General features: G+C 43.7%; 1 protein-coding gene and 1 long non-coding RNA gene across 4 annotated transcripts in view; one reads left to right on the top strand and one right to left on the bottom strand.

The window, feature by feature from the left end:
- LOC130281672 (alpha-2-macroglobulin-like protein 1) overlaps positions 1-19933 on the top strand; it is a 152088-nt gene extending 132155 nt beyond the window's left edge. For 2 of the 3 annotated variants that reach the window (XM_056529137.1, XM_056529136.1), the window contains 7 exons: positions 17-232; positions 355-479; positions 3218-3308; positions 11690-11758; positions 11850-11952; positions 13689-13730; positions 19246-19933. In XM_056529137.1, the coding sequence (XP_056385112.1) occupies positions 17-232; positions 355-479; positions 3218-3308; positions 11690-11758; positions 11850-11952; positions 13689-13729 (645 nt within the window). In that variant the 3' untranslated portion in view covers position 13730; positions 19246-19933. Of the gene's footprint in view, positions 1-16; positions 233-354; positions 480-3217; positions 3309-11689; positions 11759-11849; positions 11953-13688; positions 13731-19245 lie in introns of those variants that run through there. The other variant, XR_008846075.1, reaches the window with a different exon arrangement.
- On the bottom strand, positions 70-21628 carry LOC130281687 (uncharacterized). The gene is made up of 3 exons (XR_008846082.1): positions 21513-21628; positions 3209-3297; positions 70-182 (listed from the first exon to the last, which is right to left on the bottom strand). It is a non-coding gene; the product is annotated as an uncharacterized LOC130281687 (long non-coding RNA).
- Positions 21629-26505: the final 4877 nt, after the last annotated feature.

The raw sequence follows: 26505 nt of genomic DNA on the forward strand, positions 1-26505 counted from the left end.
CTTTTAATCTGGACAGGATACGGTGGTAGGGCTCCAGGCTCTTTCTCTGTTTTCCAAGATGACATATAGTAAGCATGGTGGATTAGAGATTATGTTCATTCCGGATGGAGAGAATACTGTGCACTTTCATGTGGATGAACAAACTCGGTTCCTACTGCAGAAGAAACAACTTCAAAGGCTGCCTGGAGATTATAAAGTGCAGGTCAAGGGTGAAGGATGTGTCTTCTTAAAGGTGAAGACTATTCCATTTTAGATTCAGCTTTCCTTTCAACATTTTTTATAGTACTTTATGCTATATATGTTATCCAAAATCATGTATGTATTTATCAAAGCATTTCACCACTCTCTTAACAGACATCACTAAAGTACAACACATACCCTAATAAAGTCAGTCCATTCTTTCAAATCCATTTGAACTTAAATTTGGGGACCAACATGAAGAAATCTGCATTTACTTTAAACTATACTATTTCTGTGCGGTGAGTTGGACTAATTTGAGGCAAAATGGTAGATATTTTATTTAGATATTTTATGTGTTCCATACCATGTTAATACTTAAAGCAGCACTCCAGGCAAATGTTGCTTTCTTTCCCATTGGCAATGTAGATTAATTAAATAGTAGCACCGATATTTTTCTTCTTGGTGGCTTAGTTTTTGAATTATGATTCCTGTCCCAGTCCTTTTGTTATAATCTACTGTAGGGACCAGAAGTCACTTTCTCTATGTATTCCTATGCTTAATGTCTCAAAGGGATGCATTAAGAAAGTGACTTCCAGTCCACACAGTAGATGCTGTGGGATTCTGACAAACTGCAGGTCAAGTGTGCTAACAGAAGAACCAGAATGGTGAATATTATAAAAAAAATATAAGAAAATTATCAGCACTACCATGTAATGGGAACCTGTCATCATAAAAATGTTATGTAATCTATTAGCATCATGTTACAGAGCAGCAAGAGGTGAGCAGATATATATAAAGATAGATATGTGAAGAACATTTTTTTTATTGATTTTGTTGATAGGAATCTCTGATCTTTTCATTGTAAGAAGTCCAGTGAACTAGAAAGAACAGAGATTTCAATCATTAAGTTAAAGTTATCTTAAATCTTTTCTCACAAAGATATATATATGAATCTGCTTAATTCTTCCTGCTTTATAACATGGTGGCAATAGAATATATAGCATATTCATGGTGAGAGGTTCCCTTTAAAGTGTTATCTTGTCATTAAAGAGGTGCTCTGGGGAAGTTAAGAAAAATGTCCCCAAAGCCACCACAATACCTGTTCTGACCCTCTGTAGTTATCCATGTGATGTTCCCAGCTCCTGTGGCCCCTGTTGTCTCCTAAATATTATTTTTCCTTGCTTGCAGCCCAGACTACAACTCCCAGCAGTCAGTGCGGCTCTGTGTAATAGCTGCCAGCCAATTGCTTTTACTATCTGTGTGCATGCTGTGTTGTTGTCAGCAGCACACACTGTACATGTCTTTTCTTTCAAACTATTCTTTTCCCCAGCAATAAATCATGCTATGCTCTGAATGGCAGCAGTCAGAGATTAGAGCTACAGCAGGAAAAGAGCAGCGTTATGTGCTGAGGAGACTGGACTTCTCTGCAGGCAAGGTCTCACACAGGGAGGGGGAGGTGTGGCTGTGAAGCCAGAAATCAAGTGGTGTTTGTCTTCCAGGAGGGTGGGGGCTAGGCCTCACTAAGGGGTTTACACAAAGACAAGGAGGATCTGAGAATTACGTTTTTCTGTCGCTCCCTGCATGTAAGTGACAGCTGAAAGAGGGAAAATGCTCTAAATAACTAATGAATGATATTTAGACAAATAAATAGGTTGGTGAGAGGGAAAGGATGGACTATGGGTTTAGTTCCCTGGAGTGCCCCTATAAAAGGGAATCTGTCATTAGTATCACCTACACTAACCTGTTGTTACAGGCTTGTAGTTCAGGAGACACTGATAAAAATGATATCGACTGCCATCAGATCCGTGGCTCTGTTAATCCATTATGCTTCTTTTTCGGTATTTCAAATCACCAGACTTGGCATGTGGGGGGCGTTCTTAAGCCTCTCGTGTATGGTGATGTCACCACTACTTTATCCTCTATCTGCCTGGCTAATGAATATTCATAAAGCTGCCTGCTCACTGCTATGCGCAGCTACTGCACATGCGCCACTTCCACAGTACACCTAAAAGAGGAGTGCGGTGCTGCTTTACTGCCACTGCCATCTTAGACGAAGAGGCGCATGCATAGTAAACACAGATAGAAGTGAGCAGGCAGACAGAGCTGTGGGAATATTCTTTAGCTGTGGAGGCTGAAGATGAAGCAGTGGTGACATCACCTTTTATTTTCTTCATTATCACCCGCAATACAAGCCTGTACCAACAGGTTAGTGCAGGTGATCCCAGATTCCCTTTAGTTTTAACTGATATTTTTTTCATACATGCAAATAAATGGTAAGTGCCCATAGGGCAGGATCGGTTGTCTCAAGTGCCTAACCCTTTCATCCCCTACAGTACACCACACAGAGGTTGTCAATCAAATACCCGAGGAGGAGGCCGCAAGGAGTGATGGAGCATGAAGATGCTGGGGACTTCAGGAGATCTGACCCTCCCCTTCCCCCTTGACACTTGCTGCTTGTTTGCATATATAGATAGATAGATAGATAGATAGATAGATAGATAGATAGATATAGATATACTTATAGTAACTCTTCACCTTGCAGCAGAGTATGTGGTGCATTTATAGATGAAGCAATGAATAGGATTTAATTGAAAAGTGTCAATAGACTTCAGGATGAGATATCCCTTCCTTATATATCAGAAAGGGAGGTGCATACAGAGGCTTATCTAGACGCTCAACATCACAATTTAGCTGTGGTCATATCCCCTCTCCCCTAAAAATTGTCCTAAAGGTTGTTCTAGATGTCAACATAGGAAAAGTTGGACAGTGTGCTGCAGAAAACAGAAAATGTCAGCCAACTGTGTGTGACCTACAGACTAGGGTAAAAGGTGAAATATTTCAGGAATCTCTATATAAATAATACTGCATAAAAACTAAGTGCAGAGTTGCCCAACCAGGGTGCCTCCAGCTTGTTGCACAACTACAACTCCCAGCATGCCCGGACACCCAAATGCTGTCCGAGCATGCTGTAAGTTGTAGTTTTGCAAAGAAAACACTGTCTAAGTGACTACTAATCCATATGGCTTACCTGTTGCAGGTATATAGGATCACGCCGTGAAACAAACATGGTCCTCATAGAGACAGAGCTACCCTCCGGCTTCACAGCAAACTTAGAATCTTTGGAAAAGGTAATTAAAGTGATATATAGTTACATAGTATGTCTATAGGAGACACATGTCCATTAAATTTAACCAATGGAGAGAAGATGTGGATGGAGGGGAACAAGAATGTTATACATTTACATAAGTGCTAATATTTTGTTCTATGAATGGTCGTTCTCCTAAAGTAGACTGCTCTGACTCCTGAGGTAGACTGCTCTGACTCCTAAGGTAGACTGCTCTGACTCCTGAGGTAGACTGCTCTGACTCCTGAGGTAGACTGCTCTGACTCCTGAGGTAGACTGCTCTGACTCCTGAGGTAGACTGCTCTGACTCATGAGGTAGACTGCTCAGTAATATTATGTCTCTGTAAGTCCATGCCTTTTTCTGTACATGACAATATCCTGCTGGTCTAAGAAGCCGCTGACTGACATTGCATGCTGTTCTGTAGTCTGTGATCTATAAGTTTATGCATGATAAGTGCACATAGGCGAGGCGAGTGATCGGCTGCGGTGGCCAAAGCTGAGTGTACATCGGCATTATCAGGCACTTTTGCTTGAACCGGAGAAAATGGAGGGATGAGTATAATATTTTTTCACCTCCCATAATTTGCCCCCTAGTGATTTTAAGTAAAACTACCAAAAGCAGATTTGCCATTTTAGAATTTTGAATAACAAAAAAAGTGGAATGTTATATTACATTGGAATAAGAGGCATGGGAATATTGTGGCCCCTTAAAGGAGATATCCAGTGCTGAAAAACGTATCCCCTATCCTATCAGATCGCAGGGGGTCCGACCCCTGGGGCCCCCCGAGATCTCCTGTACGGGGCCCCGGCAGCCCGCGGGAAGGGGGCATGTTGACCACCGCATGAAGCGGCGGCTGACACGCCCCCTCAATACAACTCTATGGCAGAGCCGGAGCTCTGCCTTCGGCAATCTCCGGCTCTGTCATAGAGTTGTATTGAGGGGATGTGTTGGCCGCTGCTTCGTGCGGTGGGCAACACACCCCCTTCCCGCGGGCTGCTGGGGCCCCATACAGGGGATCACAGGGGGGCCCAGTGGTCAGACCCCCTGCGATTTGAAACTTATCCCCTATCCTTAGGATAGGGGCTAAGTTTTTCAACACTGGACTACCCCTTTAACCCCTTAAGGACCACAGGTTTTTTCATTTTTGCACTTTTGTTTTCTCCTCCTCACCTTCTAAAAATCATAACACTTAAAATTTTCCACCTACAAACTCATATGAGGGCTTGTTTTTTTGTACCATCAATTTTACTTTGTAATGACATCTATAAATTTACCACAAAATCTACGGCGAAAGCAGAAAAAAAATATTTGTGGGGCTAAATTGAAAAAAAAAAGGGCATTTTGTAAATTTTGGAGGCTTTTGTTTCTACACAGTGCACTTTTTGGTAAAAATACACCTTATCTTTATTCTTTAGGTCCATATGATTAAAATGATACCCAATATATATAGGTTTGATTTTGTTTTACTTCTGTTAAAAAATTATAATTTTATGCACGCAAATTACTAGGTTTAAAAATTTCCTATTCTGACCCCTTTAACTTATTTATTTTTCTGTATACAATGCTATATAATGGGTAATTTTTTGCACTGTGATCTGAAGTTTTCATCGGTACCATTTTTGTTTTGATGGGACTTTTTGATCAGTTTTTATAAATGTTATACAAAGTTACCAAAAATAGGCAATTTTGGACTTTGGTATTTTTTTACATTTACGCCATTGACCGTGTGGTTTAATTAAAATTATATATTTTTATAGTTCGGGATATTTACACATACGGCAATACCACATATGTTTATTTTTATTATGTTTTTACATTTTTTATATGAAATTTGGGGAAAGGGTGGTGTTTTAAACTATTAATGAAGAAGGGGTTAATATGTATTTTTTTAAACTTTTATTAAACTTTTTTTTACAGTTGAATAGTCCCCACAGGGTACTTTTTAGGAGGAATCCTTATATTCCTCATACAGATCAATGTGGTTCCATAAATAAAGCCAAGTTCAGCCAGGCTTTATCAATGCGAGAGCCGGGACCAGTGGAGGAAGAGAGCCCTCCAGCTACCCCAGCAGTGGATTGCCCTGCCCCCCTCCGCCTCCCACTCCACCCCCCAGGGGAGGGGTGCATCCACCCCACTATACCACCAGTGAGTGTTTACAGGTTTCTTTAGACGCCGCTGTCAGCTTTGACGGAGGTGATCTAAAGCGTTAATAGCCGGCCGCGGAGATGGCCGAATGCTGGCTATTAACGTCGGCCCTCAGCTACAAGAATCAGCTGAGGCAGGCCATTGTGGAGCAGGCTCGAGTGTATACACGTCCTTGCTCGTAAACCAGTTAAAGGAGATATCCAGGCAAAAAGTGGTAAAAATAAAAACTTTAATAAGTTTATGCTCACCATTATATATGCTCACCAAGACTCCACAAGGCATCGCAGCTGATTTCTATTAAAATCGGAACTCAATATCCCCATAAACAGCCTTTGAAAATCCAGAGGAAAACTACACATACCATTAGCCCCTGCGCTTGATTCATCATGTTAGCTGCAGGAGGACTTACCTTTAGAAAGCTGAGCAGGTCACATGGTTAGAGAAGCAGTGAATATAGATGGAGGAGGTTTGTACAGCCTCAGCCAATCACAGCCAATCACACACTGAAGCGCTCTTGGCTCTCTGAGAGAGTAGTCTGCTGTAGACAACAGTCATCATGTGTTATATTTACTGGACTTCCTGCCATGAGGAAAAGAGAAACAGGGTTCTCCATTAATGTCCTGTAGCTGACATTGCATAGAGCAGTGACTTGATTCCTGGGCTGTATAGTACTTTTTTATTGTTCAGTGATGTTTTTTTCAGTAAGTGGGGCACAAACTTTTTTACAATATAAAATGCAGTTTGAATTTTATTAGTGTACATGTATTGACAAAAAAGGAATTCAATTCTGGGTTAATTTGAGTCATGTTAAAAAAGTGACATAATGTTATGACTACAAAGCATAAAACCACTCCCAAAACACAATAAATGTCATTACTGGCCAAGTATAATAATAATTAATCAATTAAATGATTTAATACATATACACAGATACATTATATGAGATTTACTATCCAGAAACTTTGCAGAACTGGGAATGAAAAGTTACATGTTATAGCCGCAGGTATTAACATACGGCAGTGTTTTCCAAACAGTGTGCCTCCAGTTCCAGCTGTTGATAGGGGATAAGATGTCTGAACGCGGAGGTCTGGCAGCTGGGACCCCCCACGATCACTGTGCATGCACCCGGCATTCTGAACATTATGGTCGAAACGCTGGGTTCAGATGGCTATGGTCGTGACATCACACCCCCTCAATTCATGTCTATGGGAGGGGAAGTGGCATTTTTTGTTTTCCTGCCTCTTAACCCCTTAAAGGGGTACTCCCGCGCTAAGACATCTTATCCCCTATCCAAAGGATAGCGGATAAGATGCCTGATCACGTGGGTCCCGCCGCTGGGGACCCACGTGATCTTCCAAGCCGCACCCCGTTAGAATCAGCCCCCGGAGCGTGCTCGCTCTGGGTCTGATTACTGGTGATCATGGGGACGGAGCATAGTGATGTCACAGCTCCGCCCCGGTGTTACATCACGCTCCGCCCCCTCAATGCAAGCCTATGGAGGGGGCGTGACAGCTCTCACATTCATAGAATAATACAGTTATGGCTGTTATGGCAAGGACGAAAAAACGAAAACCCAAAAGAAAAAAAGAAAATTTGCTGTGTCCTTAAAGGGGTACTCCGCTGCTCAGCATTTGAAACAAACTTTTCCGAACGCTGGAGCTGGTGTCGGGAGCTCGTGACTTCATAACTCCGCCCCCTCATGACGTCACGCCCTGCCCCCTCAATGTAAGTCTATGGGAGGGGGCGTGGGGCGCTATCCTTAAGGAGTAAGAGGCATAACTCTATTTAAGTAAAGGTCTACACCCCTTAAAGGGGTTATCCAGGAATAGAAAAACACAGCTAATTTCTTTCAAGACCCGCTCCCCGTCCGTCTCCAGGTTGGGTGTGGTTTTACAACTCGGCTCCATTCACTTCAATGGAACTGAGCTGCAGAATGACACCCAACCTGGAGATAGACGGGGAGCTGTTTTTGAAGAAAAAAAATAGATCTCTTTTTTCTATTCTTGGATAACCCCTTTAAATAACGGACACGCAGTGGACCCCATTTAAGTAGGGACCTGGCGTTGTCCATTTGGCTCCTTTTTTTTATGCCGAACAGACCCTAAAATAGACAGAGCTCAATGTGAACTTTGCCTTACTGGTAACATAAGCATTAGGATAACATTTTAACTATTTTGGACTCAGGCCTGCCTTATACCTGACAATCCTTTAACCTCTTAAGGACCCAGGGCGTATGGATACGCCCTCACACCCTGGGCCTTAAGGACCCAGGGCGTATCCATACGCCCTGGCGTTTTCCGGTCTCTGCCGCGCGCCGGGCAGAGATCGGAACTGGATGCCTGCTGAAATCCTTCAGCAGGCATCCAGGGCAAACGCCGAGGGGGGCCATGAGGGGGCGCCGCGGCGATACCGGGTAATTTCGCATGATCCCGGCTGTCAGAGACAGCCAGGACCATGCTAAAGTATAGGAGCGAGGTGGCAAGCTGTTAGTTAACCGACCAATCGCAGGAGGGGGGGCGGTTACTTCCTCCCGTCCTGCCCGGCCCCTGAAAGTCCGGAGAGGACGGGAGGAAGACCGGAGGACGCGGCGGGGGACGGGGGAGTGCTGGGGACCGGCCCCGGTACTTACCTCGTCCCTGAAGACCCGGATCCTGGCGGCGCCGGCTGCGACGACAGGTGAGTAGATCTTCAGCCGCGTTCGGGCCCTTTACAGCAATGCACGTCGCCGTAAAGCGACATGCATTGCTGTCATGGGACCCTGTAAACTACAACTCCCAGCATGCCCAGACAGCCCTTGGCGTATGGGCATGCTGGGAGTTGCAGTTTTGCAACATCTGGAGGTCCACAGTTTGGAGACCACTGTGCCCTTCCAGATGTTGCAAAACTACACATCCTCAGCATGCCCTTACTGTCCAGGCATGCTGGGAGTTGTAGTTCTGTAACATCTGGCCCTTCAGATGTTGCAGAACTACAACTCCCAGCATGCCTGGACAGTTTTGGCATACTGGGAGTTGTAGTTTTGCAACATCTGGAAGGGCACAGATTGGGAACCACTGTATTAGTGGTCTGCAAACTGTAGTCCTCCAGATGTTGCAAAACTACAACTCCAAGCATGCTGGGAGTTGTAGTTCGGCAACATCTGGCTCTAAAGATGTTGCCAACTACTACTCCCAGCATGTTTGAGAATGTTTGGGAGTTGTGGTTTTGCAACAACTGGAGGCACACTGGTTGGGAAACATTGTCTGTTTCCTAACTCAGTGTTTCCCAACCCGTGTGTCTCCAGCTGTTGCAAAACTATAACTACCAGCATGCACTGATAGACTGTGCATGCTGGGAGTTGTAGTTTTGCAACAGCTGGAGGTCCCTCCATGTGAATGTACAGGGTACATTCACATGGGCAGGGGGCTTACAGTGAGTATCAGGCTGCAAGTTTGCGATGCAGCAAATTTTGCGCGGCAGCTCAAACTCGCTGTAACCCCCCGCCCATGTGACTGTACCCTAAAAACACTACACTACACTAACACAAAATAAAATAAAAAGTAAAAAACACTATATATACACATACCCCTACACAGCCCCCCTCCCCTCCCCAATAAAAATTAAAAACGTCTGGTACGCCACTGTTTCCAAAATGGAGCCTCCAGCTGTTGCAAAACAACAACTCCCAGTATTGCTGGACAGCCGTTGACTGTCCAAGCATGCTGGGAGTTTTGCAACAGCTGGAGGCACCCTGTTTGGGAATCACTGGCGTAGAATACCCCTATGTCCACCCCTATGCAAATCCCTAATTTAGGCCTCAAATGCGCATGGCGCTCTCACTTTGGAGCCCTGTCGTATTTCAAGGCAACAGTTTAGGGCCACATATGGGGTATCGCCGTACTCGGGAGAAAGTGCCTAACAAATTTTGGGGGCCTTTTTCTCCTTTCACCCCTTATGAAAATGTGAAGTTGGGGTCTACACCAGCATGTTAGTGTAAAAAAATATATATTTTACACTAACATGCTGGTGTTGCCCTATACTTTTCATTTTGACAAGAGGTAAAAGGGAAAAAAGCCCCCCAAAATTTGTAATGCAATTTCTCCCGAGTACGGAGATACTCCATATGTGGGCGTAAAGTGCTCTGGGGGCGCACAACAAGGCACAGAAGGGAGAGTGCACCATGTACATTTGAGGTGATTTGCACAGGGGTGGCTGATTGTTACAGCGGTTTTGACAAACGCAAAAAAAACAAAACCCCACATGTGACCCCATTTTGGAAACTACACCCCTCATGGAATGTAATGAGGGGTGCAGTGAGAATTTACCCCCCACTAGTGTCTGACAGATCTTTGGAACAGTGGGCTGTGCAAATTAAAAATGTTGTACAGACCACTGTTCCAAAGATCTGACAGACACCAGTGGGGGTAAATGCTCACTGTACCCCTTGTTACGTTCCTCAAGGGGTCTAGTTTCCAAAATGGTATGCCATGTGGGGGTTATTTTACTGTCCTGGCACCATAGGGGCTTCCTAAATGCGACATCCCCCCGAGCAAAATTTGCTCTCAAAAAGCCAAATATGACTCCTTCTCTTCTGAGCATTGTAGTTCGCTCGTAGTGCACTTCAGGTCAACTTATGGGGTACCTCCATACTCAGAAGAGATGGGGTTTCAGATTTTGGGGGGTATTTTTTGCTATTCACCCTTGCAAAAATGTGAAATTTGGGGGGGAAACACCCATTTTAATGACATTTTTTTTTTTTTACGTATGCAAAAGTCGTGAAACCCGTGTGGGGTATTAAGGCTCACTTAATTCCTTGTTACGTTCCTCAAGGGGTCTAGTTTCCAAAATGGTATGCCATGTGGGTATTTTTTGCTGTCCTGGCACCATAGGGGCTTCCTAAATGCGACATGCCCCCGAGCAAAATTTGCTCTCAAAAAGCCAAATATGACTCCTTCTCTTCTGAGCATTGTAGTTCGCCCGAAATGCACTTAAGGCCAACTTATGGGGTACCTCCATACTCAGAAGAGCTGGGGTTACAAATTCTGGGGGGTATTTTCTGCTATTAACTCTTGCAAAAATGTGAAATTTGGGGGGAAACACACATTTTAGTGAAATTTTATTTTATTTTTTTACATATGCAAAAGTCGTGAAACACATGTGGGGTATTAAGGCTCACTTAAATCCTTGTTACGTTCCTCAAGGGGTCTTGTTTCCAAAATGGTATGGCATGTGGTTTTTTTTTGCTGTTCTGGCACCATAGGGGCTTCCTAAATGCAACATGCCCCCCCAAAACCATTTCAGAATAACGTACTCTCCAAAATCCCCTTGTCGCTCCTTCGGTTCTGAGCCCTCTACTGCGCCCACCGAACACTTTACATAGACATATGAGCTTACTCGAGAGAAATTGGGCTACAAATATAAGTATACATTTTCTCCTTTTACCCCTCGTAAAAATTCAAAAATTGGGTCTACAAGAACATGAAAGTGTAAAAAATGAAGATTGTGAATTTTCTCCTTCACTTTCCTGCTATTCCTGTGAAACCCCTAAAGGGTTAAAAGGCTGACCGAATATCATTTTGTATACTTTGGGGGGTGCAGTTTTTATAATGGGATCATTTGTGGGGTATTTCTAATATGAAGACCCTTCAAATCCACTTCAAACCTGAACTGGTCCCTGAAAAATAGTGAGTTTGGAAATTTTGTGAAAAATTGGAAAATTGCTGCTGAACTTTGAAGCCCTCTGGTGTCTTCCAAAAGTAAAAACTTGTCAATTTTATGATGCAAACATAAAGTAGACATATTGTATATGTGAAAAAAAAATTAAAATATTTTTAATATCCATTTTCCTTACAAACAGAGAGCTTCAAAGTTAGAAATATGCAAAATTTTCAAATTTTTCCTAAAATTTTCACATTTTTCACCAAGAAAGGATGCAAGTTACAATTTTTTTTTTACCACTATGTTAAAGTAGAATATGTCACGAAAAAACAATCTCGGAATCAGAATGATAACTAAAAGCATTCCAGAGTTATTAATGTTTAAAGTGACAGTGGTCAGATGTTCAAAAAATGGCCGGGTCCTAAGGTGTAAAATGGCTGGGTCCTTAAGAGGTTAAAACACTAAACCAGCCTGCATTTGTCTAGACTCAAGCACACCCAGTCAGTATGGTAGCTATACAAGGGCACATATGTGTCATTTCATTAGTACACTATAATGTAGCAGAGTTAATGAGTTAAATATTTTTTTTTGGTTTTCATCAGTTGAAGACAAACAAGTTAGTGAAAAGAACTGAAACAGCAGACGAGAAAATTATTCTTTATATTGAGGAGGTAAGATAGAGCCTTCTTTTTTATTTAGGTCACTGCATTTATTTTTCCTATTTGAAGTTTTTCCCTTATTTTATTTTTTATTTTTTTGCAGTTGCGCAAAAAAGTGGAGACCTACGTGTTTTCAGCTGAACAGAAATTTATAGTAAAGGATCTGAAGCCGTGCTCCATAAAGGTGTATGACTACTATGAGACAGGTATTTACAATATTCATCTGCAGCCCATAGGCTTAATGAAATAATGAGAACATTTCATGGCCAATTTAATGTTTTTTTTGTGCAGTCATTCAGTAACCCTTACTATTTTTTGCATCCGTTTTTTTTTTTTTTTTTTAAACAAACCCTAGATCAGGCATAGACAACGTTCGGCACTGCAGATGTTTTGGACTACATCTCCCATGATGCTCTTACAGCCAAAATGCTGCAAAAAAGCATCATGGGAAATGTAGTCCAAAACATTAGCAGTACCACAGGTTGCATTTGCCTGCCCTAGATCATATATACAAGACATTGAAAGTGTTCTTTTAATTCCTCATGTGTTTTTCAGTATGCTCTAAAATGAATTACATATTGGGGGAGATTTATCAAAACCTGTCCAGAGGAAAAGTTGCTGAGTTGCCCATAGCAACCAATCAGATCGCTTCTTTCATATATATGCGGCCTTTTCAAAAATGAAAGAAGCGATCTGATTGGTTGCTATGGGCAAAAGGAATTTTTGCTCTGGACAGGGTTTAGTAAATCTCCTCCATTATTACAAAAAACTCTCATCAAATATCTAGTTCAGTGGTCTCCAACCTGCGGACCTCCAGATGTTGCAAAACTACAACTCCCAGCATGCCCGGACAGCCGAAGGCTGTCCGGGCATGCTGGGAGTTGTAGTTTTGCAACATCTGGAGGTCCGCAGGTTGGAGACCACTGAACTAGATATTTACCGTATATCATTAATTAAGGTATGACGACCTCTAGTGGTAAGAATTGGGTCTACCCATATAATTGGAAACACATTATGTTGCATGATGAAGTTTTAATTAATATTATTATTAGTTATAATTAATAATTACATTATATTTGCCCATATATTTTTTTATTTATGTATTTATTTATTTAATAATTGGATGGATCAGGGTCCTCCTGGCATCCCCATTAGACAACACAGTCTCTGGTCACGTGTATGCTAATAGGTCACTATTAAATGTATTACAGTGGTCCCTCAACATACGATGGTAATTCGTTCCAAACGAACCATCCTTTGTCGAATCCATCGTATGTTGAGGGATCCGTGCAATGTAAAGTATAGGAAGCTGTACTCACCTGTCCCCGCCGCTCCCGATGGTGACCCCGGGCCTTCGCTGGGCTCTCCGCTGTCTTTTCCGGTCCTCCGCTGTCTTCTCCGATCCTCTGCTGTCTTCCGCAAGGCCTTACTGGGCCTGCGTAGCGACGTCATTACGCCGCTGCGTACGCTATTCCTATTGGATGACGTGCGCAGCAGCGTATTGACGTCATCGGACAGGACCGAGAAGACACTGGAAGACCAGCGCTGGACCCGGAGGGCACCCCGGAGCATCGTGGAGGGGTAAGAAATACTTACCGCACCACACGGGGAACATTAAGCTGCTATCCGGCAGCAGCTTAATCATTTTGCGCTGCCGGATAGCACTTAATACGATGGCCCCAACATAAAAAAGCATCGTATGTCGATGCTGACATAGACATGCGATAGCCTCTGAGAGGCCATCGTATGTCGATTTGATCATATGTCGGGGCCATCGTAGGTCGGGGGGTCACTGTACATGATCCATGTTACTGACATGATGTATTAGTGTGATAAAATGTATGCGTCTAATTCATTGGTAATCCACAAGTGGAATCTACATGCTAATGCAGCAATGATATTCTTAAATTTCTTATGTGTCACTTGTGTCATTTGGTTACAGGAGAAGAAAGCTATATAATATACGATGCCTCCAAATTATAAGGTGAGTAGATAAAGCGCTAATCTGTATCAGTTTAATGTCTTTGAATAGCACTGAGTAAGTTTGTAACATCTAAGATGCTTTTCGGAAGGGTCCTTTTAGACCTGAAGACCAATGCCCTGTACAAGCATCGATATAGCAGCCTTTTTCACCTTTATCATTGTCAGATGCCTATACTTTGTATACACAGGGAGATGTGCGGCCCATCAACAATGATTTTTAGGGCCACACAATCCTAAGCCATCAATCGATAATAAACAACTGCTCATTGGTTGGCTGACATGAGGCAATAATAGGCTTGTTCTGCAAATTATTCCATGTTAAAGGGGTACTCCGCTGCTCAGCGCTTGGAACAAACTGTTCCGAACGCTGGAGCCGGGTGCTTGTGATGTCATAGCCCCGCCCCCTCATGACATCACGCCCCACCCCCTCAATGCAAGTCTATGGGAGGGGGCGTGACAGCCATCACGCCCCCTCCCATAGACTTGCATTGAGGGGGTGGGGCGTGATGTCATGAGGGGCAGGGCTATGACGTCACAAGCTCCCTCCCATAGACTTGCATTGAGGGGGCGGGGCATGAGGTCATGAGGGAGCGGGGCTATGACATCCCGAGTTCCCGGCGCCGGCTCCAGTGTTCGGAACAGTTTGTTCCAAACGCTGAGCAGCGGAGTACTCCTTTAAAGGCCCTTTATGGTCACTGGATCTGCTATCAAGCTGGGTCTTATGATGAGAATATTAATACATAAATGTGTTATACTTGGTTGAAACCAGCCTAAATCTTGGTTGATTGGTTGAGAGGCACAATAATAAGTGGGTGTCTTAGGGTATGTTCACACTACGTAATTATCGCGAATTGCGTGTTGCAATTCCCCGGTGTGAACTGCTAACATTAGTGTGAATGGGTCTTCCGCAGAGCCGTTAACACTGCGGATTTCAGTGGTGGACAATTCCGCCGCTGAAATTGATCCGCAGCAAGAAAGAAAATGTTCATTCTTTGCACAGAAGTCCGCAAGCACTGCATATCCGTTAATGGTGACGGCGCAGTGCCGCGCGGTCCTATCCCCGAAGTATTTCAGCGGCCGCCACCAGATGGAATCTCTGCTCATGGAATTCTGCGAATAGAGATTACAGTCAAAATACATAGTGTGAACATACCCTTAGAGTCAATGAGACTGATCTGCAGCAGGATCAGAGGTCACGCAAATGGAAGAACTCTTCTTTCTTTTATTTTATCTTTTCCTTTCTTCTATTTACTTTTTCTTTAAGGAAAACGGTCAGCTTGCTCCCTCGCACTAACCAGCGGTACTGGCTGCAGGGGACGCTGATCAGTTTGATGCCTACCGTGCCCGGATCCGCCCGAATCTTTGTTTTTCCGTATACGCTAATTAGGTGCTAACAGGCACAGGCAGGCTAACTGGCACTCTGACGTCAGCAGCTGCAGCACCGCCCAGCTCATCAATATTCCTCCCCTCCCTCTGCCTCTCCCTCTTCTCCCCACTCTGTAATGAAGAGGGAGAGGAGGAATATTGAAGAGCTGGGAGGCGCTGCGGCCGCTGACGTCAGAGTGATAGTAACCCCGCCTGTGCCTAATTAGCATAAACAGAAAAACAAAGATTTCGGCTGAACGGCCGGGCAGATCTGGGCACGGTAGGCATTAAACTGATCAGCGCCCCCCGCACCAGTATCTCTGGTTAGTGCAGGGGGAGCAAGCTGACAGTTTTCCTTTAATTTCTTTATGTCTCCTCTCTAATTTTGGTCCATATTACTATTATTGCTAATGAACATTATGGTATAGTACTTTCTATACAATATATAGAAACTGCCTTGTGATTATGACACCTCTTATTCTATGTATACACCCCTGAAGGATTGAAAAAGGCTGATTACACATATATAAGTCCATTTATTATTTCTAATGTTCATATGTTTATGCTTGCTTCTTTGGAAAGTTCACATACCCCACCAGTTTTTTTTTTTTAGATATTTTTCTATTCCACATACCCTCTGGATATCTGGATGATATTTTTACTGGACATTTATCCTACTTACTGGACTTCTCAAAATCCTTAGCTAAAGTGGGGTGTTGGTGCTATATTCCATAACACGTATCATTATTGCTCAATATATGTTCATTCTTTGACTACTTGTTGAAAAAAATAAAAAAATGTTTTTTTAAATAAACAGTTATATAATAAGAAGTTGGTATCTTGGTGTGTGCCAAGAATAGAGATACCCTTAGAACAATAAAGGTACCATTCAGGTGATTTCTCTCAGCGAATCAGCCATAGCATAGCATAGATTTACATTCACATTTGAAGATACAGATCAAATAGAGATGCACAATGCAGATCCTACATCAGCTGCATTTGTGTAAGGTACATTTTATTCTCAACATCATTAACACAAAATACAAGTGTACATGAAATACAAAGAGCACAGGAGAAAAATGATCATACAATAACAAAAGATTACATGATCAATCCCAAGGTCCAATCAATATATAAACATATACAACAAATAAACAATACAAGTGTCACAGAAAATAGATGAAAAATGGGACACTTACATATCAGATGAGCCCTTAAAGGAAAACTGTCACATATTTTCTCCCGCACTATCCACCGGTATTTGTGGATAGTACGAAAGACGCTGATTAAAACAAGCCCTACCTTGGTCTGATCCGCGCCGCCGTTCGCCCGCACTTGTAGTTTTAATCTCTGTGTATATCCGGCTGTAACTGGCAAAGGCGGTGCTTCTGCGGGCTAATGGACACTGACGCCAGCGCCGCTCATGAATATTCATCCTTCCTGTTCTCCCTCTCTTCACCGCTCCTAACCAGAGAGAGAGATGAATATTCATGAGCGGCGCTGACATCAGTGTCAGTTAGCCCGCAGAAGCCCCGCCTTTGCCAGTTACAGTCGGATATACACGGAGATTAAAACTACAAGTGCGGGCGAACGGCGGCGTGGATCAGACCAAGGCTTGTTTTAATCAGCGTCTCCCGCACTATCCACCAGTACATGTGGATAGTGCGGGAGAAAATATGTAACAGTTTTCCTTTAAAGGCATACTCCGTCCCAAGACATCTTATCCCCTATCCAAAGGATAGGGGAAAAGATGTCTGATCACGGGGGTCCCTCCGCTGGGACCCCCGTGATCTCTGTGCAGTACCCGACATTTGTTTAGAACACTTGGAGTGGGGAGGGGGGTCTTGAAGTCACTGTCACGCCCCTCATGATGTCACACCACGCCCCCTCAATACAAGTCTATGGGGGGCGTGGCCGCTGCCACGCCCCCTCCCATAGACTTGCATTGGCACTGACGTCACACCCCCTCCGCCTGCTCCAAGTGGAGTACCCCTTTATTAAGGGTTTAGTGTGATAGTTAATAAGCTTTGTTCGATATTTAAACCCATTTCTGTGTTAGATATATTTTTTTTTGGTAAGCATCTGTGTAAGGCTTTGTTCACACAGAGAAATGTCCATATGGAAAATTTCTGTGCGGACATTCCACCGACAGTGGAGCGCCGGCAGAACATACCAGCACTAGGACCGCTCAGAAATGTGCTGTCTCATAGCCGGTGTGAGGTGGTTTTTTGCACCCCCGTAGATCCATGCGTCCGCTCCTCCCCCAGCTCTCCGAACATTTCCGAAGCTAGAACTGGGGGAGAGCAGAGCAAGGGGAGAGAGAAGGTCCACGCCCCCTCCCTCATCTCCCCTCCCTGAGCTCGGCTGCTCGGCTGGACGCAGATCTCTACGGCACGCCCCCTCCCTGAGGACGTAAATCTCCACGGCAGGTCCCCTCCCTCATCTCTCCTCCCTGAGGACATAGAGCAGTGCTCCCAATGAGCTCTATGTGTAAAGGGGGACATACTGTAGGGGCTAAAGGGGGACATACTGTACGGGCTAAAGGGGGACATACTGCAGGAGCTAAAGGGGGACATTTAGCTCCTGCAGTATGTCCCCCTTTAGCCAGTACAGTATGTCCCCCTTTAGCCCGTACAGTATGTCCCCCTTTACACATAGAGCTCATTGGGAGCACTGCTCTATGTCTTCAGCTCGGGGAGATGAGGGAGGGGACCTGCCGTGGCGATCTATGTCCTCAGGGAGGGGGCGTGCCGTAGAGATCTGCGTCCAGCCGAGCAGCCGAGCTCAGGGAGGGGAGATGAGGGAGGGGGCGTGGACCTTCTCTCTCCCCTTGCTCTGCCCTCCCCGAGCTCTAGCTTCGGAAATGTTCGGAGAGCTGGGGGAGGAGCGGATGCATGGATCTACGGGGGCGCAAAAAAGCACCTCACACTGGCAATGTATTTTCTTACGGGCTCTGTAGAAAGAATAGACTGTCTATTCTTTCTGCGGACTCTGGAATCGGAATTTCCAAGGCAGAATCTACAGTGCAGCAGAATCCCATTGAAATGGGACTCTGCTGCAGTGGAAAGGTCCGTGTGAAATCCGTGTTGAAGTGTCATTTAATTTTCTGTCTAGAAGACGCCCACCAGTATTTACTGTACAGAACTAAGGATGTAATACTGAAGTAAAACTAATGACATGCTGATAGTATCTGTATTTCAGGTCTATATTGTGGTAGCTTGGGGGTGTAGGGTGTAGGTGGTATAGCTGTGCAGTGATGAAAGGGTGTCTGATTAACCCTTAACTGTCGTGACGCCAGGGTGCGGGTTCCTCTCTGTATATGTATCCTACCGCCACCCGTCCCAGGAAAGATAGAGAGGAATATAGGATTGTCCACAACCGGAGGTTTGGCAAACTGGAAATAACTTTACTGCAACTTCTCATGCAGGGTAATAATAGTAACAGTCTATACAGAGAACCGACTTTAGGTTCCTCACAGTTGGTTGGGACATTGTAGGGAAATAAGCTCTGAGGCATGTGGTACGCTGTTCCACTGAATTTAGGGTTTGGTTTTAGGTTTAGTAGTCACGTAGATTTAGGATTGAGTTTAGATGAACTCACAGTTTTGTATTCGGCTGAAGTTAGCAGGCTTCAGGCCTAAGTTTTGTCTTGCAGGTATACACGGAACTCCTCTCTCTCTGCTAGTCTGGAACCCAAGAGAGCGATGATTGGGTAACAGCACCCTTATATGGCAAGGGGGCAGGCTCAAAGCTTATTGGTTCCCACCAGCTGTGAGTCCTTTCACAAAGCATTATGGTACATCATGTGACCACATCACGTGCCCTTGAAGGTCCTTAAGCTTAACTTAACATTAGGCTTAATAGTCATCTGACCTAAGGTCCTGGAAGTACTATACATATACATTAATTATATAAATTATATACATCAAACAACATAAAATTTAAGAAGGAAGAGGTGACAAGGGGTTATCCCACTAGGAGGATCCTACTGGTACATAGGAACTCTGACTTTGGGAACTTAGCACACAAGGTACGGTACAAGGTACGGTACCGGGACACCACAATATTATAAATGAATATCCATATGCTCATGTGAAACAGGCTCAACCTAAAGGACTTGCATATTAACTTTCTTATTAACTTTCTCTACAGGTGGAAACCAAGAAGACTAGTTTTTGTTCCATACATATATATATATAAGATTTGGTGTAAAGAAGAAAACAAGGAAAGCAGAGGACTCTGAGACCCTATACTATACAGTATATACAACATAATGTGCATACTGTAACTAAGATATTTTGGCATCCATTATTAAACATTCTTGTGTAAAAATGGATCATTTATCCAATAAGGAAGCTGTGATGTGATGTGTGATATGTGTTATGTTCTTTCTTAGGCACATGTTCACATGTAGTATTTTGGCCAGTGTTTTTAGATTCAAGTCAGATTGCTACTGTGATGTCCCAGTACGGGATATGCATCTCACAGTCCTATCAGCTTGAGTCCCTGCACATCCCCAGGGCTCACCTGCAGTGTACCCCCATAATGTAATTAGTTGTATATTCTGTGTGAAGGACCTTTGATATGGTCACATGGTTAATGATCACATGATAATAGTTGTCACATGTTAAAGTCACAAGTTTGGTTACCCAGAGAGCACCAGGTGACCAGGTGACCCACAGTTGGCCTATGGGCTCCTTGCTCAGCCCCCCTTTATAAGAGGGGGAGGTATTACAATCTCTCTCTTGTGATTCATTCTCTGCTGAGGTCAAGTCCAGTCCAGACGTCTCAGAGCCAGTGTCCAGCACATCTGGAGGCCTCAAGCCTAACCTACAGTCACATGTCAGTAAGTCAAGTCCTCTCTGTCTGCTGTCACTTTCTTCAGTCAAGTCAAGTCTATTATAGTCAGTGTGGCTGTCCTAAAGTCTGTCAAAGTCACTGCAAGTCCCAGCAAGCTGCGAGGTCCCCTGTGTTACTGGTCACCTCTCTGGGATCCTGGCCTAGCTGTAAAGACTGTACCATTTGTCTACCTCAGTAAAGCTACCGTTAACCCTGACCTGGCCTTGGACTCTTATTAACCCTGCCTAACTAGGACTAGCGGTACTCCAGTTCAGGTGGTTATTGGGAAAACCACGCCCTGGCATCACAAACATTTAAGGGTTAACGCCATCTGCCCCATACATTCTTACCTTCTCACCCCGTGGCTCACCACACTACCATAGGGTTCATGAGGCCTCTGGTAAGGATACTAAATGAAAACATTTAAACATGTGACCCCATGATTTCAATATAATTTTAAATAGAGGGGATATTGACAAAGCCCTAAATTTTAATACATTGGGTACCCAAAAATAAAGGCATGTGGGGAGATCTATTAAAATCAGTGAAGAAGAAAAGTAGAGCAGTTGTCCATAGCAACCAATCAAATTGCTTCTTTTTTTCACAGGCCTTTTAAAAAATTAATGACAACAACATTTCCTCTGCACAAGTTTTAATAAATCGGACTGTTTCATATCAACCCAAAGTTTATCTCCCTCTTGTTGCATCAATTCCACTACACATTTACAATTAAAGGGGTACTCCACTAGAAAACTTTTTTTTTCTTTTTAAATCAACTGCCTGTATCAGGAACTGTCCAGAGCAGGAGAAAATCCCCATAGCAAACCTATGCTGCTCTGGACAGTTCCTGACACGGACAGAGGTGTCAGCAGAGAGCACTGTGGACAAGACAAAAAAGAAATTCAAAAAGAAAAAAATTTCCTCTGAAGCATACAGCTGCTAATAAGTACTGGAAGGATTAAGATTTTTTAAATAGAAGTCCTTTACAAATTTGTTTAACTTTCTGGCACTAGTTCATTAAAAAGAAAAGTTTTCCACCAGAGCACCCCTTTAAGTTGTAGCTTTGCAACAGCTGGAGGCACCCTGGCTAGAAATCATTGATCTATAGAATATTTTGCACAGCATTTAAAAAAAAAAAAAAAAAAGCTAACCAATCATATACATAGATCGTTGTTTGGAACACCTAGATCAGTGGTCCCAAACTGTGGCCCTCTAGATGTTGTCAAACATCAACTCAACTCAGCCAATGGCTGTCCGGGCATGCTGGGAGTTGAAGTTTTCTAAAATGTGGAGGGCCACAGTTTTAGACCACTGATCTTGATTAGGAATCCTCAACCCTCAAATATTCCGCTATTCTGTATGATAACTTATTCTGACATCATTTGCTCAAGAAGGGGCGTGTCCAAGGCAAGCACTGAGCCCGCCCTCACTTACCATGCATTCTCTTCCTCCCTGAGTCTGCTGTGCTGCGCTGGATCTCATCATCCAATCACTGCAGGCTGCTCTGTAACCCCCTCCTCTCTGTTTTTATGTTGCAGTCTGAGTTAGAATAGAGGAGTGCTAGTCCCACCCTCACTTACTAGACTTTGTCTTAGCCTGTGCTTCCACCGAGACAAAAATGATGCTGCAGCCAGACAGGATTATGTTCTGGATAGTATGGGGACCCCCTAGTGGTGTTTTCTATAAGCCATGATTTCTATAAAAAGAAGATGAACAATTTTAAACAGTAGGTTAGAAAGCTTAAAGGGTAGCTCCCATCATCCTATTTTTTTGTTAGCCCGTTAACCCCCCCCCCCCCCCGCTACGGCACTAGCCCGTTCCCTCCTCCCCCCCCCCACCCCGCATACCCCGCTCCCTTATTACACTTGCAGTTACTGCAGAGTCCGTCAGCGGGCGTGCAGGGACAGCGGCGGCAACGAGGCGGCGGCGATGTGCGGGAGGAGTGGCCTCCCAGCCAGTGGCCAGGGAGCCAATGCGCTCGCTCCCGCCTGTCTGATTGACAGGCAGGGAGCGAGTGCAGCCTAACTGAAAAAGGACTGATTGCCACTCCAAAATCAGTCCTTTTTCAGTGGCCGGTTTTTAAATGTAAATTACACCTTTTTAATGAAAAAAAAATAAAATAAAAGTATATTAGAGATATGTTGTAGTACATAAGTACTACAACATATCAAAAAATAAAGTTGGTGACAGTGCCCATTTAAAGGAGATATGCAGCATAACACTTTTATGTCTCCCTGTGCCCGGGCTGCAAAAACAAATAAAACAAACTTTAACTCACTTTCCTACGTTCCGCGTTGCTACGGTATTGGGGTCCCGTTCCTCCGCTGCTGCTGGGCTCTGTGCTTCTTAGGCTCGAAACATCACGCTGCGGTCAGCATATCGCCGGCCACAGCGATGTCACGCCTCAGCCATTATAGGCTGAGCGCACTGTCATGAAAGGAGCTCGGGCCAGCTCAATACATGACTCCTTACAAGCCTATCACCTATCGAAGAGGGACACATAAAATATGTGTATTGTTATAATGACAGAGAAAATGATTATACTGCTGTCAAATATAGGGATTGGTCAAACAAGTATAGACAATAAACACATTATGGGAATGTAGTTAGTAAAAATACATGAGATCATTGCACCAGTTCATACCATGCAGTATGTGTGTTTTTAGATTAAGTAGCCAAAAAGCCTCTCTAGAGTGGAACAGGCGCTGCCAATCTCCACCTCTGGAGGGACAGAATTCCTTCTCAATCGCAGTAGATGAAATAGTGACTGCCTCCATGTATTGAGATGAAGTGTCTGGCTGCTCCTGAAGAATTGTGTAAGCCTTTATAAATGTAATATACGCATTTGGCTATTCTTAGATTGACTTTCCTAGATTTATGGCCAATATAGATCATATTACATTGTGTGCAAACAAATTCAGATAAATCATGATCAGTGTCACATTAACTAAATTATTTAACCTCTTAAGGACACAGGTCATTTTGGCCTTAAAGGGGTACTCCACCCCTAGACATCTTATCACCCGCCCCCTCAATACAAGTCTATGGGAGGGGGCCCGTGACATCACAATGCCCCATTCCCTGCACCGCCCGTCATCAGCCTCGGAGAAAACTGCTGCTGCAGAGGCGGGCCCCCGCGATCAGAGATCTTTTCCCCTATCCTTTGGATAGGGGATAAGATGTCTAACAGCGGAGTACCCCTTTAATGTATGGCGATGTGCGTGAAGTTACTCGCAGCAGTGCCATACATTTATGACGCATGTCCTTACGGTATTCCAGGATTTTTCTTTTTTGACTATGCTACAGGGGCTGTAAAGTTAGTGTAGTTCATAATATAGTGTCTGTACCTGTGTTTGATGGTGGTCTCACAATTATTATGTGATCTTTGCCCAGATGTTTATTTTAAATAGAATACAAAATGAGTGTTGTCTCAGGTTTTCCCAGGTTGCAGTGCAGCCTGAGACATTATATCACTAGTCAGTTGATGAAAGGAGCCTGTCTGCTTCAATGGGTGGAGCAACCGCTGGGAGTGAAATCTTTTTCCAGGGAATTACAGTTTTGAAACAGCTGGAGGCACCCTGGATAGAAAACACTGGTCTGTTACATAGAAGAGAGCTCAGTCATGCTTCAATTGGGTGCGGTGGCTGGTGTGTGGGAGGGGGAAGAGTAACCTCACACTTACAAAGAATGATAGGACTTTTAGTTGGAGGGAGGGAACACCAACTGGAAATAGCCATTTCACAAAAAGATAGCAACATCATTATGGCAATCTCACAACATTACCGTTTAGCTCCAAGACAACCTTAGATACTTTCTGAGCATGTCCATTACTATCTAGAAGGGACATACTAAAATCACCTTATGGGCGAGAACTCCTTAAATTGTGAAATCAGTGTTAGGCTATGTTCACACGGCAGAATTTCTGAGCGGGTATGAGATTCTGCTGCACTGTACACACAATGGAATTTCCAGGGCAGATGCTTCTGCTGTGAAAATCCTGATCTCGGCGTCCGCAGAAACAATTAATCAGATTCTGTTCGGAAATGCATTGCCATCTATAGAGACAGCGCATTTCCAAGCGCTGCCAGAACATGTTTTCCGGGCGGAAATTCCACAAATTTTCTGCCAAGTGAACAAAGCCTTACCAAAAGTAAAACTGAATGTCAGTGTTTTTTAGTGTATTCGCATACCGTACCTCTTCTGCCCGTGCAAGGAAAAAAAAAAACTAGATGGACACTCAATTTTTACTGGTGCATTTACCAACAAATTCACTGGGAGGATGTTTCCCTGGGTCTTTATACGTTTCACTTCACACTTGCACTTCTTGTCTAAGATTTTGCCAAAAATAGAGTCTGAGTGCAGTACAGGCAAATATTTGAAAAATATCTTTTTGACCATATTAAAGGGGTACTCCGGCCCTAAGACATCTTATCCCCTTTCCAAAGGATAGGGGATAAGATGTCTGACCGCGGGGGTCCCGCCACTGGGGACCATCGCAATCTTGCATTCGGCACCCACCTCTTTGAGCTGCATGCCGCGCTGCTAGCTCACAAACTGCCGGGTGCTGACCAAGAGGCTGGAGTATTGTGACGTCACAACTCCGCCCCATGTGACATCACGCCCCGCCCCAGCTATGCAAGTCTATGGGAGGGGGCATGACATTACCATAGCATCCCTGCCAGTTCCCCATCCAGAACATTTCAGTATACAGCAGACTATTGCTCTGCAGTTAGTAAATCTGTGGCCCCTGTTATGCATTCCCTGTCTGCTCCTCTGTCTGTGGCAGAGCGATCAAAAAATTCAATCAAAATGAGGGGGGCGGAGTGGTGATGTCACAATACTCCGGCCCCTAGGTCGGCACCTGAAAGTTTGTGAGCTGGCAGAGCGACGTGCAGCTCAAAGAGGTGGGTGTCGAATGCAAGATTGCGGGGGTCCCCAGCGGCAGGACCCCCGTGGTCAGACATCTTATCCCCTATCCTTGGAATAGGGGATAAGATGTCTTAGGGATGGAGTACCCCTTTAAATGTTCTGCTAAATGGGATTGAAAAATGTTATACCATGTTTGCTATTTTATTTACATTGCTGTTCTTATCTCTAGTTGGTTTAGTTGACCCACATGGATTTAAACTTCGCATATTAACAATAATAGAGTGATCTATGGCGGATCTATTGCATGTGGTGGAAAGAAGGGATTGGCAAGACCTAGTAAGAACAGAACATTTGTCACCCTGTATCGTCCAATTTTTATATCAACATTCCTAGAGTCTACTGCTGACATCTCATAATGCTCCAGAATGTTTTCAATGTTCCCACAGCATCCCTGCCAGTTTCCCTCCCAGAACATTTCAGCATACAGCAGACTATTGCTCTGCAGTCAGTAAATCTGCGGCACCTGTTATTTATTCCCTGTCTGCTCCTCTGTTTGTTTAATTGCTCAGCACAAGGAAGCAAGGCAGAATTGCATTTTTGAAAGTGGGACCAAAAGAGGATATGGTTGTGTCTATAGAGGAAGGGGTGGAACTTAAACAGTAACTTAAACCAATCAAAAGGTGTGGTCTGGATAGGAAGGGGCAGGCACATTTAGATTACAGGTTATGTATTTAGTCAGGCCTAGGGCAGCTCAAAATCTAACTACACCAGTGCATGATGCCAGGGATCAGGTAACTACTCACAAGGAGAGGTCCCCATGGCTGCTTCCCGCTCTTCTGGCCTTTTCAGTGCTGCTTCTTTCACTAGGATCATATAAGGAGAGAAGCGTTACCCTATGTCGGGAATGGGGACCTCCTCTTGTGAGTATTTATCTGAGTCCCAGCAGCTTTTTTGAACTATGATTTCTCTAAAAACAGCAATGTTTTTGAATAATTCTTTGTGCCCTGGCATCCGGTTGTATTTACTGGTTTATGCTACCTGTTGGTTGGGCAGCATGAAGTAGCTGACTGGTTCACTTTAATTGTATACATAGGCAGGAGATTTGGCGCTCTGCATCAGAAAAAAAATGAGTGCCAAAGTGTTTATGATGCCAGCACGTTAAATGGCGTCAACATAAAAAAAAAATACCAAACACCAGATTGCTGATTTTTGGTCACTTAAAGAAGAAGTCCAGTGGTAACAAATTTAACCCCTAGCCGCATTGGTCGAACCCCACGCGATCCGACATTTATAAATTTATAAACCGCTGAACATCTTTCTAAATATACCGGAAGATTTTTTTAATAAAAAGTGATCAAAACGTCTAATAAAAATAAATATGATATTAATAAAAATTAATTAATAAATTAATAAAAAATGGCGCAGAAAATAATCCCTTACATATACACTTTATATGGAAAAAAGGAGTTATGGTGGTCAGAAAAGAACAATTTTAAGCATGCGCATTTTGTTGAAAAAAAAAAAAGTTCGAATTTTAAGAAGAGTAGTAAATACATCAAAACCTATATAAATTGGGCATCGTTGTAATCGTATGGAATTTACAGAATAAAGATAAATTAAGCAGAAGCCCCCACAGTGTAAAAGCGGAAGCCCCTACAATTAGCAAAATGCAGGTTTGTTTTTCAATTTCACCCCACATTTTTT

Source organism: Hyla sarda, chromosome 7 (assembly GCF_029499605.1).
Source record: "Hyla sarda isolate aHylSar1 chromosome 7, aHylSar1.hap1, whole genome shotgun sequence".
NCBI lineage: Eukaryota > Metazoa > Chordata > Amphibia > Anura > Hylidae > Hyla > Hyla sarda.